At 46.6% G+C, this 17,099-nt stretch overlaps 1 protein-coding gene across 1 annotated transcript in view; it reads left to right on the top strand.

Moving 5' to 3' along the window:
- Positions 1-17,099, top strand: part of zc3h3 (zinc finger CCCH-type containing 3) — a 45,185-nt gene that overhangs the window by 13,656 nt on the left and 14,430 nt on the right. The window contains exons 4-8 of the mRNA XM_080860691.1: positions 5,727-5,862; positions 10,371-10,513; positions 11,393-11,474; positions 13,186-13,344; positions 13,782-13,851. Of these exons, the coding sequence (XP_080716817.1) occupies positions 5,727-5,862; positions 10,371-10,513; positions 11,393-11,474; positions 13,186-13,344; positions 13,782-13,851 (590 nt within the window). The remainder of the gene's footprint in view (positions 1-5,726; positions 5,863-10,370; positions 10,514-11,392; positions 11,475-13,185; positions 13,345-13,781; positions 13,852-17,099) is intronic.

Raw genomic sequence — 17,099 nt, 5'->3', positions numbered from 1 at the left:
TCTATTCCTGTGAGAGCCCCGAAGTTGTGTAGAGGCCGAGAGCGGTATTGCAGACATGATTTTAGAAAAGTTATAGACTTCACGAGAAGCGGCCATTAACAGCAGTGGAGATGAGAGCGCGTTTAAGAAACAGTAAGAGAGGTGGAATCTATCTAAATATAAAATGATTGGTCTTGTATTGAGATTATACCGATACAAAAATGTTAGAACCGATGCATCGCGATTCATCTCACATTGTATCCGGTCCACACTTTTTTGATCCGGGCCATCGTATCGTGAACTTTTATGCCGGTGCATCGTGGCGAACCGGTGAATCTTCCCATCCCTAACACACACACATACATACATACATACATACATACACACACATATACAGTATACTTATACAAACACACACACACACACACACACACACACATACTCACACACACATACTCACACACACATACTCACACACACACACACACAGGCACCACCACCACTCTCATCCCCAGGTCCACACTCTTGTTTTCTCACAGCCATGCCTGCGCTCAGCTGTGTGCGTATGTGTGAGTGACGTGAGCTGCACTGTGCAAGCACTGCTGTGATGGTCACACTCCTCAGCCACTAGTTGACTGGATGCCCTGGTATCTGTGCATGTGTGATCTGTTTACACTCTTCACTTTTACCCTGAAACCGTGTGTGTGTGTGTGTGTGTGTGTGTGAGAATGTCAGCAGTTGGGTTTGAATTATCTACGGAACGGCTGGTGCTATTTTAGGGGTGAAGATCGTGCCCCATTTTTTGGTCCCTGTACCAGCTCCCCTTTCATGGCATTCTGCTCACCTGAGGTGACTCGTCTCCAGTTTCCACTGTGATTGGACCGCTGTCACTAACATGATGTGGCACATCTTGTCCATGACTGTTTATAATCTAACCCCTCTGCCTTTCGCAAGGACTATAAATGCCGCACTGTAAGCTTCACTATATTATCTGATGGCTATGAAATCCAGAAGCTCACTATACAAGTGGAAATGGACCCCAAGTGAGATTTGTAACTGGGTTTGGGAATGTGGTATGTCCATATTGTATTGCCCCCCCTGTTGACCTGAGGGATCGAGTGAGCCTGTCAGCCCATTAGTTAGCAGGTTAGCAGGTTGGCGGTGATATGGCATGCTAAACCTGTAGGCTAGCCTGATCATTTGAGCAGCTGCAGCTTCTTTTATGTAGTAATCCTTGTGTATTTGCATCTGGAGCGCTGGTCAGATGATTGGGCTACATGACGATGTGGTAGTCATGACGATGTGGTAGTCCTGTGGTCCCCTCTCCTGCCTTCTGCAAGTGATGAAAATGAAGAGAGACACGTGGTACCTTGGCCTGGTCTAGTCTGGTTTGAATGTGGTCACTCGTGTCACTCACCTAATCAATCAGTCAGTCAGAGCGCTCCGGGTCCGAGAAGGGAATTGCCTAAGCCTACACAAACTCTTGAGAGGGACTCTATTTCACGTTGAAATGATGAATGATGTTGTGCAACCAGAAGCTTGCCCTGGGTTTCGTGTAGCTTGCCCTGTAGACGGCAAGGAGCCCCGGCTGGCTGATGGGAGTGTTTAAGAGGCTACATGAGAGCGTCATGCTCGCGCTTTCATGGAGACGTCGTGACTCTTACCCCGCAAAGGACATCACTCAACTTTAGATGGCCTGTCATTGCACTTTACGAAGCGCCTGCATACCAGGCCTATACATAGTCTTCGGACACAAACACGTATAGACACACACACACACACACACACACACACACACACACACACACACACACACACACACACACACACACATATGTACACACACTCACGTAAACACACATGCCCTCGGTTGCCCCTAAGGGATTTGGTGTGTAGGGGATGAAGGGTAAAGAATCCTGATGGTTTGGGTTGAAACGTGGGGCCCCCTGCCACTTAACCTTCATTTGACCCGACTGAAGTCCCGCACTCATCACACACACAAGCGCCCAGGCACACGCACACATCACATCACACGTACTTATATTCGAACGACCCGACAGAGCTATTGACTTCAGGAATGACCTTAGCATGGACACGCATAGATGTATACATGCCTCAACCCTCATGTCAGTCATACACTCCACCGGAGCATCTGTTGAGTGGAGTGTGTTTTCCAGAGCTTTCTGAAGGTGACCGCAAGTGTATAACTCCATCTCAGCAGTACCATTGGCCTAGACTTGATTGTACCTACAGGAAATTGTCTTTTCCAAATAGATCTGTTATCAGTAGACAGGTAAGTGGTGGCTAATAATGAATCCTGCTGTGACTAGATGGAACAAGACATGTGGCACAGAGGATTCTAAACATGATTAGCCCCCTCCGTTGAAAATAGAATAGACTGTGGCTAATGCAATGCGTTCATTAGCCCAACACAAACAATCGATTATTCGCTTTCACTGAGGTGTCATATTTTTTCAGGCAGCAAGTAAGCGCTGCTTGAAGCGGAGTTTACAACCAGCGCTGTCTTCAAATCCTCCTACATGGGTCTCAACAGCATGCCGGTTTTAAGCCCTCTCTCTCTCTCTCTCTCTCTGTCAAAGCCTTCAAGATATCAGCTCATCTTGGGAAGGCTGAAGAGCCGCAGCTTCCCAGTTGGACGTACATGTAGTCATGCGCTGTGAGACTTAATTGACACTGGTGTGGTGTGTCGCTCATTTAGAAGGGTGTGTATGTGGTGGGGGGCGGGGGTGGTCTCATTACAGCTGTGGTAGGGGGGGGTGGGGGGTGGGCGGTTGGAGATGAGTCCCTGGGGGGATTTGGGCTGAAGCGGAGTGTGTGGGGGTCCCTGTCGGGCTCTTTCTCTTGTCGCTGATAAGATGAATGAGCTGACGGAGGACTGAATGGCAGAGCCGTGAGCTGGCAGAGGGCTGTCAGGCATGGCACAGGACGGCTGCCATGAGGGCGGCCGGTGAGTGAGCCCCTAAGCGGATCGGGGGCGATGGCTTCAGCACATCAGACCCATGCTGTCTTAGCACCCGGTGGGGAGCACGACGGCATCCACGGAGGAGACGTTCTCACTCAAGCGAACACGTGCGAGACCCCGCATGACCCTTAGTAAACTCGTTCAACCCACATCCTTAGATTAGAGTTGTCAGTGGTTATCTGTGCCGTAAGGAGCGTTTTTTTTTTTTTTTTTCTCCCGTCTGGCAGAGCCATCATTGGCACAGCTGGTCCTCCGAGAGGTTTGACTGGATGTTACGGCATGGGAGATGAAGGGAGGTTATGGTACAGATGCTAGAGGTCAGAGTTCGGCTGTTCAGGCAGAAGACTGGGTCAGAAGAGGTTGGGTATTTGCCATGTGATGTCAAAAGCAGGTGATCAGATGAATTGTTATAGATTTTGGAGATAAGGCATTGCATGTTCGAGGTTTTGGACATGAGGTGGGAGAAGTTTAGGTGTTTGATTCAAGTGAAAGTGAAAGGGATTGGAGTCGTGCCACTCATTGCTAGATGACCGTTGCCTAAAGGTCAAAAGTCAAAGGTAAAGGTCTGGTATTTAGCTTGTATCCATAGCAACACACAAAGGCATCCTGCAGTGACTAGAAACAATGAGTGCAGGAAACCAGAAGATGTGAGATGATCACTCCTTTGCTGATGAGCAGGAGTTCAGCCTTAGAGAGTTGGAGACTGAGGGTTGATGAAATAAGTGTTATGGGGGTTTGATGTTCAGTTTAGAGGCCAAGAGGTTTGACATTACACATAAAGGCAATAATAATGAAATTAATGGCAGGGGACATTAAGGGATATGTAAATAGCTGGCACGGGTTCCCATTGAGACAATTCCCATTGCTATTTAGAGAGGAAAAGTGACCACTCGGATGGCCTTGAGAAGACATCATCTTATGCCGCTCTGAAACCACTTACCTCTGAGCGTGTATGAACTTTGGGGTACACACACACACACACACACACACACACTGGAAGGTCTTCTGAAAGAGAGGGGTGGTGTGTCAGTGAGCGATGGATGGGATCGTAAAGACCAGCAGCTTGTGTTGCTTCAGTGGGTCTGGACCCAAAGGGGTCTCAATCTTTCCCCTAATAGCCCTCTGACAGTTCCACACACACACACCCTTACACACACACACACACAGGAACACATACACACTCATGCACACACAGGAACGCGTGCACACGTTCACTTCTATCCACACTCACTCACTCACACTCATTCAAATATTCATCAGCACTGACCCTCTCACACGTGCACTGACTCTTCTAAAAACTTTTCTGTTTTCTCACATACTCAATCTCTCACATGGCGAATCACTCTCTCACTTACATACTCACACACTCTCTCACTCTCTCACTCTCTCACTCACTCTCACATACTCACACACTCACTCTCTCACTCTCTCACTCACTCACATACTCACTCCCTCACTCACTCACATACTCACACGCACGCACGCACGCACACAGACACACACAGACACACACAGACACACACAGACACACACAGACACACACAGACACACACAGACACACACAGACACACACAGACACACACAGACACAAGTATACTTACATTGGAGGCAATGGTTCAATAGCCCTGTCAGTAAGCATCAGGTAAAGTAGAAGCGTACAAAGATGGTGTGTTTATGAGAGAGGGAGGGAGAGAGGGAGAGAGAGAGAAGGAGAGAGGGAGAGAGAGAGAGCAGGCAGGGGGAGCTGCTGGCTGTGTTGACAAGCACTATTAGTCATCTACAGGGAGGCCCAAATAGCTCCGACTACGATACAGATGACTGCTGCGGAAAAAAGGCACTTCAACCCAGCCAACTAATCCTCTACAACCACCCCCCACCTTCCTTACACACACACACACACACACACACACACACACTCGCACACGCACATACACATGACAGCTCACACAGGTGCACTCAGGGAAGCACACACACTCACAGAGCGGCACACTCGCACACTCACACACACATAAATCTTAGGTAACGGGAGGTCCCATTCTTTGGTGAGTCCATCATCAGTACATTCTTGGAGAAGAATTTCTCACTGTGATTCAGAGCCGTCTTCCTGTAGGGGTGTGTACCCCTGTCCTAATATTTGGCAAGCCGACCGAGTATTTCCAGCAAAAAGCCAAATGTGTCTCTTTATTTCTAAAATTCTTTAACTAGTTAAATCTCAGCATTCTTTTTGCATATTAAATCAATGATCTAACAAACTAACTGGCTGTGGTCCTCTGGCAGGACACATTTCAGTGTTCCATTATTGCGATATAGGGTAACTTAAGTTCATATATTTGGCACGAGTCTGCTTCCGGACTCTTCCATCCTTTACGCAGATGGAACACGGCTGCCATCAGCTAGTGAGAAGCCTCATCTCCACCCCAGGATGGATGGATAGAGAGAAAAGAGAAGGAGACAAATAAATAAATAAGTAAATAAATAAAGCGTTCCTGGTTCATGTTGCCTGATGAATGTGTGAAATGATAGGATGAATGAGAGCTAAAGAGAGGAGAGGGGACAGAGGGAAGGCGACAGTGGAAATGATTTATTAGACTCATAAAAATTCAGCCTTTGTTATTCCTTCATTTTCCTGTGCGAGCCTTGTTAAAAAGTACGCCTGTCAGAGAACTTGGAAAGGTGTGTGTGTGTGTGTGTGTGTGTGTGTGTGTAAACGAGAGACTGGTGACTGCGAGAGTCTGTGAGTCTCATTTTTTCTTTTTTTTCTCAGGCCCAGCTGCTCATCTCAGCCCAAGCCGAGTCCGCACGCGCTACCGGATCGACGCCAGGCGCTGGCACGCGCTCTCCCACCCACCCCAGCCCATTACCGCCCGCTCATGGAGGACCAGGAGAGTCCAGTCAGCCAGGTCAGACGCCAGACACACTCGCATTGTTGGTTGTCATAGCAACTCATTCCGCATTCTGTCTACTCAGCATTTCTCCTCCCCCTCTTTCTCTTTCTTCTCCTCCCCCTTTCTCTCTCTCTCTCTCTCTCTCTCTCTCTCTTGTTTGCCCCCTCCCTCTGACCCTCTTCCCCCCCCTCTCCCTGCCCTTTCAGCACCCACGTCTCTCACACACTTTCACGCATCACGTAAACGCTTCTTAAACACATGGGGCAAGAGATAAGCTGCTATCTGCTTCTGGTGTGAGGGGCACTTCTCTGGTTATTACAATCCATTACGACTATATAGTCATAAACACTCATTTATCCCTCACGCACCACACACACACACACACACACACACACACACACCATAATGCCAAGCTCTTTGCTGTACATCTCTTCCTTTATTTATCCCCTGGCCTGAAATGATGGAGTGAGCAGAAGGTGAAAGCCATGGAAGAATGACAGAGCGAATGATGAATAGAGAGAGATGAAGATGAGAACAATGAGGGGGGGAGAGCGAGAGAGAGGGAGTGGAGTACGTGCCGAAGTAGTAAAGATATCCCTTGTAAATCAGGTGTCTATCCCCACACATTCAATGCTCCTATTAAGCAAATGAATCGAAGTTCATTCCTTTGATTTAGTGTGGAGGGGAGAGATACGAGGAGGAGAGGGAGAGGGAGAGATTTAGAGGATTTGAAGAAGGGAGGAGAGGACAAAAAGAGTGGTATTTAAAGTCATGGAGAGAGGAGGAGTAGAGGTGGGATGGGCTTTTGACTTGTTCTGACGAAGGTTACTGTATTACTGTTTAAGTACAGTCAGACCTGACAACTGGATTTCTGAGTGTACGGTATATGTAGATTATATCTAGTGTATGATTAGTCTGTGAAGTGTTTGAAAGTAGGCTATGCTTAGGGCATTTTGAATCTGAATGCTATGTATGATGGTATATCGAGTGTGTTTAGAGTATATACGTTTTTGTTTTCTGTAAAGTAAGTGTATTTTGAACATATGTTGCGCGTCTATTACACATATGTTGAGTTTTCACAGTATGTTATTGCATGTTGTTAGGTGTGTGTCCTCTGCATGATAACTTTAATGAGCGTATGAGTGTATGTTAGGAGTATATTAGCATGTTGAGAGTATAAGTGTATGTTAACAGTGTGTTATGTATGTGATTAGTATGCTAAGTGTATATTAAGGGTGTTGAGCATATGTTTTGATTATGTTAAATGTACATTGAGAGTATGGTTTGAGTATGTTAAGTGTATATTGAGACTATGGTTTGAGTATGTTAAGTGTATATTGAGAGGTATGTTTGAGTAGGTTAAGTGTGCATTGAGAGTATGTGTGCTGTATGCTAAGTGTATGTTTAAAAGAGAGCCCAGCTGGAGGGAGCTGCCTCCTCTGGCCTCAGGCTGGTGACGGATCGCCACTCATTGACTGCTCCTGCACTAAATATTGATTCACTATGGCATTTTTTAATTTGAGGCGCCATGACTGTGCTGTGTGAAATATTAGAGGGGAATGAGAGCGAGAGATGGAGAGAGAGCGTGCGTGCGTGCGTGCGTGTGCGTGTGCGTGTGCGTGTGCGTGTGCGTGTGCGTGTGTGTGTGTGTGTGTGTGTGTGTGTATACTAGGTGTATGACTAGATGCTCTCCGTGTCCACCTGACCTTTGGTGTGCTGCTGATGTCAGCGGTGTTCTCACCTGCGCTAAGGTCTGTTGTGTCCCTCCTGTTCACGCTGTGCCTGTACCTGTGCTGATGTCAGCTGGGCCACTACCTGCGCTGTCCATGTGCTCCATGTTCCTCCGGCTCTCAGCGCTGCGGTCACCTGCCCCTGTCCTTAAGGTGGCCTTGCCTTTGATCCTGGCCTGGCGGAAGACCCGGAAATGAAGCAGCTGTTTGCACACTGTGGCTGACTGGCTTTCAACAACTGCATTTCCACCATCAATATTTAGTCACTGCTGCTAACCAGTAGTTCATTTCTATTGTTTCTGATGGGACTCCCGAAGCCAAGGTCTTATATGGGTTGTGATATTTCGACGTCCCTAATCTTGCTGTGTTTTTGCCAGTTCTGGCCTCAGCTTAGACTCCAGAATTAGGCAAGTGCCTACTAGCGGTTAAGATATAGCGATCCCTGAGTGGACCATTTTCATTGGGTGATATAACACGATGTGATACACGCGTGCCAGCACACACACGCTTAAGCAAAAGCACTCCCACAAAGTAGTGAACACACACACATATGCACACACACACACACTCACACACCCTGTTCCAGTCACGCCCTCTTTACTTGCCCCTCAGCCCCAAGGGAACTAGGGTGACCCCGCTCCCAGCATGCCTTGCAGGAGTGTGTAGTCAGCAGGATCAGGCCAGGGGGTGATTGGTGGGCTGGGCAAGGGGTGGGGGGTGGGGGGTGGTGGGGAACTCACTGGAGAAATGGCCGCCGTAAATCTTTCCTGCCACCAGAAAAGAGATACAATCTCAACATTAAGGGCATTAATAGTAGTAGGAGCTGAATTAAGAAAGCTGTAAAGCATGGACCGTCAGCGCATATATCACACCAACATCCCTCCCCTCCTCCCTTCTCTCTCCTCCCCTCCGCTCTCTTCTCTCTCCTCCCCTCCGCTCTCTTCTCTCTCCTCCCCTCCTCTATCTTCTCTCTCCTCCCTCTGTTTCTGTCCACACTCTTAGATGTGTTCTAACCTCCGTCCATCTCGCCCCTTGTTAGATTTTCAGTCGTTTAAGTTGCATTTGCCTATTCAGTCGCCTCTCTCCTCTTCAACTAGTTTTTTTCTTGTTCTCATTGTTGAGTTCTGTCTTTTGCCTCTCTAACTCTGCTTTTATTATGTTGATCTGCACACGCACACGCACACACAGAGAATTGAAGAGTCGTGCCCTCATCAGGTTTAGTGCTTCAGTATTGATCAGGATAGAGAGGAGTCCAGTCTCTGGCTCGCACACTCATCCTCCGTGCTCCCTCTCTCCCCCTCTCCTCTGTCCGCTCCCTCCATTCCTCCCCTGGCTGTGTTCCCTGTGCCTCTGGGCTTCAGACCGCCCCAGTCATATACATGCAGTACTGTCGCAGACAGCACAGGAACACCTGTCATATGCATGCAGTACTGTTGCAGACAGCACAGGAACAACAGTCATATGCATGCAGTACTGTCGCAGACAGCACAGGAACACCTGTCATATGCATGCAGTACTGTTGCAGACAGCACAGGAACACCTGTCATATGCATGCAGTACTGTCGCAGACAGCACAGGAACACCTGTCATATGCATGCAGTACTGTTGCAGACAGCACAGGAACAACAGTCATATGCATGCAGTACTGTTGCAGACAGCACAGGAACAACAGTCATATGCATGCAGTACTGTTGCAGACAGCACAGGAACAACAGTCATATGCATGCAGTAAAGAAGCAGACAGCATAGGAACATTCTGCCGTTGGGATAATCAGTTCACTTTTCAATACTATTCATTTCTGTAGTGCCGTTAAGAGTTGAGATTGAATCGAAGCACTTTATTTAGCCTGGAGCTCCTAGATCAAGCACATAGGCGACGGTGGGAAAGCAAAGCTCCTTCTTAACCGAGGAAGGGGCGCAGACAGGCAATTTTAATTTACTTTTACAATTAACTTTTACCTTTTCGTAGGAAAGACGTGACATTTTAAAAATTGAATGAATGTTTAATGTCTGACTTCTGAAAGCATTCTCAGAACTGACCCTGTGGTGTCCAGACCCCTAACTTCTGGCTGTAAATTGCCTTGTTGAGTCCCTTGAATTGACCTGAGATTGTGTGTTGGCTCCGGGAGAGTGTGGGTAATTTGCTGTTGAACCACGAGTGGACTGGAAATGGATTCATGCTGCCCATTACAGAGAGGAAATCTCACACACACTCTCGGGCCAATCTCTCTCTCTCTCTCTCTCTCTCAGAAACACACTCATTCACTCACTCTCATGTTCTGTTTCACAATCACGCGCACGCACACACACACACACACATACACATATACTATATGTTAACCTATCCTCACAGTTTCACACTTTCATTCACCTAAACACGTGTATACAAACATACACACATTTACTATCTGTGGTTATTATAAGCTGCTAGTGTGTGTGTGTGTGTTCCTCTGGCATCCTGCCCTGACTATTATCTTATTAATTCCCCCTCTCCTCTTCTCCTCTTTTCAATTCTCTTCAATTCCACTTGCCTGTACAGTCTATCAGAGGGTAAATTTGGAGGAGTACAGTGTTGGGGACACACACGTGCACATAAGATGGTGAACACAACGGATGGGGGGGGGGGGGGGGGGGCTGTGGAGAAAGAACTGTGTATCGGACAGAGGGAGAGAGGGAGGAAAGAGAGACACATACACAAACATACACAGAAAGAAGTTGGAATACAGGATTGTGACAGATTCAAATGACCGATAAACTGGCTTAATGTGCTCTGTTCTTCACTACATTTCCCAGAACGCTCCTGCAGAGTCGGTTGCGGAGTGCCCAGGAGCGACACTGGAAGGGGCGCATGCGATGGATTGGTGGAGAGCTCTACCAGGTGTCAGCCAATAAGCTGTCCCGCACTCAAGCTCCTGGCACAGCTACAAATAGGACAGGTACAGACACTTCATTACAGTGTGTGTGTGTGTGTGTGTGTGTGTGTGTGTGTGTGTGTGTGTGTGTGTGTGTGTGTGTGTGTGTGTGTGTGTCTGGGTGTGTGGGTGTATGAGTGTTTGTGTGTGAACTCCAGATTATCACCCTGTTTCCCCAGTAGGTGGGAGCTGAGACCGGCCATCTGAAATAATAAAGTTATCATCTATCAGTGTGTGTGTGTGTGTGTGTGTGTGTGTGTGTGTGTGTGTGTGTGTGTGTGTGTGTGTGTGTGTGTGTGTGTGTGTGTGTGTGTGTGTGTGTGTGTGTGTGTGTGTGTGTGTGTGTGTGTGTGTGTGTGTGTGTGTGTGTGTGTGTGTGTGTGTGTGTGTGTGTGTGTGTGAGTGCAAGAGAGATTAAAGTTCCGGACTGAACTACATGCCGTGTCCTACTGCTGGAATTAAAGAGCAATACTCCACACATGACTGGCCTTCTGATGCCTTACACACACAAGCACACATGACTAGCATTCTGATGCCTTACACACACACACAAACACATGACTGGCCTTCTGATGCCTTACACACACACACACACACACACACACACAACATGGGAACACTCACTGTATTCTCTCTCCATTTTCCACCAGCTCACCTTCGCTTTTTTTTTTTTAAGTATGCAAAGTAAATCTTTGCACTCTGTCATTCTGCTTTGGAATTTAAAATAACTGTATAATACGTTTTGGTCATTTTTGTTTGAGTGCAACATTTTGAATAGTATTTGTTATATCTGCATAATATTACCTAGTTAGAATCCCATCGGGTGTGGAATGCACTGGTTGCTTGGCTCCAGTTAGCCTCCGCTGCCCCTCATGTCTCAGCGTTTGCCTTTCTTCCCCTCAGGGAAACGCCTTTGGTGGCCCACGGCTACCTCCCCCACTGCAGCCAACTTCGGCAAGACCTCCAGCACTCGCCATGTAGCCAGGTGAGCCGCACACATCTGTGTGTCTGTGTGTCTGTGTGTGTGTGTGTGTGTGTGTGTGTGTGTGTGTGTGTGTGTGTGTGTGTGTGTGTGTGTGTGTGTGTGTGTGTGTGTGTGTGTGTGTGTGTGTGTGTGTGTGTGTGTGTGTGTGTGTGTGTGTGTGTGTGAGCCTGACGGGAGGGAAGCAGCTGATCTCTGCCAGGGCTCGTTTGCTTCTGCTGATAGCTGCAGATTTCATACTCTCTCCTCTGTCTGTCTTTTTCTACATCCCTTGTTTTCTTCCTTTCTTTTTCTGTCTCCGTCACACCTTATGATGCACATGTTTGATAGCCAATTGATCCCGTCTGTACATAAGCCGCACATTCCTCAGTCAGTCGTCTCTCCTGCTCATCCACAGCCGACTACACTCATCAGTGCTCTCTGATGACCCACAGCAGGTGTGTTCACCTACTGCTGAGCACACCTGACGTGGCTCATCAAGGTCATCATCATCATTTAGTTCCTCAGAGTGGGTGTAAATATCTGATGGGGTCGCTCAGGTGTGGTGGAGTAGGGTGAAATGGTAAACATGCAGTGAGGGTATAGATCGAAGAGCTGATAGACTTCTACAGTCCTGCCCATCTGTTTTTTTTGTCCTATCCTCTCCCTTTCTCTCGAGATGTCTGCCTATTTTTCCGCTCTCTTTCTTCTAAGGCTGTAATTTCCCGCCTTTTAACCACAGTTTATACATTGATTTTGTATCATTAACTTGCGAGAGGTATGTAAAGCTTGAGGTCTCACGCCAGTTAACATAGATATGAACTATACAGTACTTACTATCTCTAGCTTAGGGAACCATCTTAAGAGTTGGTAGTTGCTAACGTGTGTGATATGAACAAATTTTAATATGAAGTGAATATGAACTCATGAATAAGTTAATATGAAGCTGCACAGGCACCCAGAGGTTTTCTATCTATCGTTGCTTTTTAACTATCCTAGTTATCGCGTGCTTATGGAACCATCTTCACAGTTGGTAGCTGGTAGCGTGTTTTGATATGAGCTCTTGCTAATATGAACTCCTGTTTAAAGCTTCACAGGCACCCTTCTTGAACATGTTAATTCAGTGGTCGCCAGGCGATCTATTAACGATTCGACTTAAAACATTTAGCGACCATTCCCACACAACAACATAACACTAAATAAACGCTTAATGAATGCATGCTTTTCACTGTGAGTGTGTGTGTTCGCGTAGGCTATTTGTGAGGAGAGGGTGTAGCATTTATGCTTAAAATGCCCATACAATACAAAATGGCTAGCAGCGCTCGCACCACGACTAAATGCCATTACGTTTTACGTGACCGGATGATGTAACATGAATGTGAATGTGAATAAACTGAAGATAATACACGGGTTCGGTCAATACACAGGTTCATTGTATAAAATTCAGTAATGCGGTTTATGTACCGTGCGGTTTATAGGGAACATACGGTACTTCCTCTGGTTCCTTTCCAAACAGATCACTCTGCAGGTGTGATGTTGTTTGCAGATTTTTGTACGTTTACTGTGATCCGTCTCCCTGGACAGTGATGTCGGTGAGATCTCTTGACCTTCTGTCTGCTAATCTTACTCATGGGCTCATCTCTTTGTGCTGGCCCTCTCTCTCTCTCTCTCTCTCTCTCTCATATGTGTGCATGTGTGTGTGACCGTGTGTGTGTGTGTGTGTGTGTATGTGCAGCCGTGTGGTCCAGAGGAGTCTGGCCATCATCCGTCAGGCTCAGCAGAAGAAGCAGCAAGCGCGACAGTACTGCATGTACTACAACCGCTTCGGCAAGTGCAACCGCGGCAACAGCTGTACCTTCATCCACGACCCGGAGAAGGTGGCCGTCTGCACCAGGTACAGCATTTACACTCTTACGTGCCCCCACAGATCTACTTCTGGACACACATATGAGCTCACACACTCAGACAAGCTTCCACAGACACATGTAAAATATTTACCATATGCTCACTCTCCTATTCTGTCATACATACACACACATACATACATATATACACACACACACACATACATATATCAAAACACGTGTGTGTGTAAATATACACACTGTACTCACCGGCCAAGGCGCTCACATCCCACAACCACTCTGTGGCTCGTGTCAGTCCTCACAGCAGTGTGGAAGCTCTGTCCAGAGCACTGATTTGACTGTGTGTAACACACACCATTGGCTTTGTCCCAGTATCCCACTGAGTGGGCATCAGATGTTTCATAAGGACCGTGATTGTGATTGATTCATCTGTCTGACTGGGTGTGTGTGGGGTGTGTTGTGTCAGATTCCTGCGGGGGACGTGTAAGCAGACGGACGGCACCTGCCCCTTCTCACACAGAGTGTCCAGAGAGAAGGTAATGTCCCCGTGTGAGACACACACACACACACACACACACACACACACACACACACACACATTTATGGCTCAAGGAGTTAAAAACAGCCTTTCTCATCCACAGTTAAGGGATTTTCTTGGCTATGGCCTTCAATGCACAGGCATACATGCACAGGTGTCCGAGTCATTGCTGTCTCTTAACATGATAGTGTTCGGCTAGAGAGACGGGGGGAGGGAAGTGGAGGGGTCGGCAGGGGTCATGGGCAGGGGAGGTGGGGTTCAGAGATTGAACTAATGTATTTACACACATACACACATGCTATTATGTCTGGGACATAAGGGTGGGTATGGTTAGAGTAGTTACTACTACTCTTGTCGATGCTTCGATACACTAATCATTACTAAATCATTGCTTTAAAAATATATATTTGAAAAAAATGAATAAATTCATAACTGGATTAGAATTTAATATTTTTTGAATATCACTAAATGTTGTCTCACTTCATCTGGTTCACTCCTTTGTCTCCATTGCGGCCATGCATGAAGCTACTTAAGGGAGATGTATGCATCTGTGTATCTGTATTTGTGTGTATGTGTGCCTGCGCAGTTGTTGGGGTTGGAAAATATTTATACGTGTGTGTGTGTGTGTGTGTGTGTGTGTGTGTGTGTGTGTGTGTGTGTGTGTGTGTGTGTGTGTGTGTGTGTGTGTGTGTGTGTGTGTTAAGACCCTTTCCAGGTTTGAAAGTGAATGTGTGTGGTGGAGAAAGTCTTGGGGTCTGAAAGTTGCCCTTTGCACTAACCACCTGTCTCTCTGGTGTTGGGTGGGGGGCAGCAAACAAAAAAATCCTAACTACGAGTCTCCACACACACACCCACACACACCCACACACTGTCCCACACCCTTGACCGCACCTGTGTCAGCCGTCACAGTCCTGCCTGTAGGCGCTGAGGAGCCAGCTGTCGGTTTGTCCTAAATGGGCCACTCCACCTCTTCTTGGGGTCCCCCACCTGCCACCTGCCACCTGCCACAACCCCCATCCCCCCCCGCCCCAGTCGCCTGTCCAGCAGGCCCTCTACCAGCGCCCATCCTGCCTGGCTCACTTTAGCCGTGCTCCCGAATCCGATCCCACTCCGATCAGGCCCCCCAAATAACTCAGAAACCGGACCCCCCCAACAACCCCCAACCCCCTGTTCCTTCCACCCAACCACCCCGCGTCCGTGCCCTGGACACGGGCCCACCCCCTGCTCATAAACCCATCAGAAGTGCTGTACCGCTCTCTGCCTGGATAAATATTTCTGTAGCAGTTAATTAGGCAGAAATGATCTGACCCCCACCCCCCAACCTGACATATACCCCTTAAGGAGGCTCAACTCACCACCCCCATACCCCCCCCTCCCCCCACCACCATCCCAAGCCAGGGTTATATCAGGATCACACAAACACGCAGCCACAAACACACTTACACTCATAGCCACAACACTATGTTCAACTGAACAGCAACCAAGTAGACATGGGACTATTAACAAGATTCTTGCCCTTCACTAGCTGCATGCTTCAAGCACTTTATATGTGACTAAAAGTATATGAATTATTTATATATATATGTATGTATGTATGTATGTATGTGTGTATGTCCTTGTGTATGTCCTTGTGTGTGTCTGTGTGTGTGTCTGTGTGTGTCATACATTTTTTAACAGCTCATATTTGATGTGTTGCCATGCATCAATGATATTGCCACTCTTAGCTTATGCATGGGACTGTATGCAGGGCAGGAGGGCCAAAAATAACACCAATTTAGTCCCACACCAAGATAAATGACATTTCTGCACACTGTATTTGGATATCTGTATCTGTCCTGCATTGGTCTCCGTTTTTTTCCACCTCAGTACTTTACTGTGCTGAATGCAGTCAGATGGCACCACAAGCTTCCACTTAACAGATGCTTTTCTTAACTACTTTATCTTTTCTTAAAAAGATTAAAGAGTATACTTCCTCTGTCAAATCCTCAGTATTAATTACATGAGTGTCCATTTCCTGTCTGCACACAGCCTTGCTTAGCCATATGACTTCAGACAGCTTGTTGACAAAGACTTACTAGGTCTAGACTAGGCTAACTAGGTCATTGACGCTTGTCTGCTTAGGCAAGTTATTTACCTTAGGACCAAACTGTTTGTGGAATTTGAGTCAGATGTAGATTTTATCAACTTGTTATAATCAGCAAACCTTGATCAGCAAACATAAATTATGGATTTATAGGTAAACCATGTTTTCAGGAAAGCTGTCTTAACCTTTAACTACTTAACATGGATAGGTATATATATATAGGTATATATAAGTATATATAAAGGTTATTGCCTTCTGCCATTACCATTGCCATCTGTCATTACATGGTATGACTGACAACCACTATACCAGCTGAGTGACAGAAATAATGATGTCCAATGACTGAAGTAAATGTGTTGATCACGGTGTGAGCCAGTGGTCTGTTGTTGCATTATATGCATATTTAGATTTTGTTTCCTTTGAATGCCATGAAAGAAAGAAAAGTTATGTTTTCCAGTGCATTGATTTGCTGTCAGAACTAGAGTGGAGTTTTCTGCTTCAGGTTATTTTAACCATATTGACTGCTCCAAAACTGTTTACTGTACCGAAGACCAATCACTGTGCTTCCTTTCGAATGAAGAGACTGTTATGATCAATCTATTACTCCCTCAGACTGTTACGATCATTCTATTCCTCTCTCAGGCTGTTATGATCACTCTATTACTCTCTCTCTCAGACTGTTATGATCACTCTATTACTCTCTCTCTCAGGCTGTTATGATCACTCTATTACTCTCTCTCTCTCAGGCTGTTATGATCATTCTCTCTCTCTCTCAGGCTGTTATGATCACTCTATTACTCTCTCTCTCTCAGGCTGTTATGATCACTCTATTACTCTCTCAGGCTGTTATGGTCACTCTATTACTCTCTCAGGCTGTTATGATCACTCTATTACTCTCTCTCTCTCTCTCTCTCTCAGGCTGTTATGATCATTCTCTCTTTCTCTCAGGCTGTTATGATCACTCTATTACTCTCTCAGGCTGTTATGGTCACTCTATTACTCTCTCAGGCTGTTATGATCACTCTATTACTCTCTTTCTCTCTCTCTCTCAGGCTGTTATGATCATTCTCTCTTTCTCTCAGGCTGTTATGATTACTCTATTACTCTCTCTCTCTTTAAGGCTGTTATGATCACTCTATTACTCTCTCTCTCTCTTGCTCTCT

Source organism: Sprattus sprattus (assembly GCF_963457725.1).
Source record: "Sprattus sprattus genome assembly, chromosome: 2".
Lineage (NCBI taxonomy): Eukaryota > Metazoa > Chordata > Actinopteri > Clupeiformes > Clupeidae > Sprattus > Sprattus sprattus.
The sequence above is the reverse complement of the archived record's forward strand: the minus strand, read 5'-3'. Positions and strand labels throughout refer to the sequence as shown.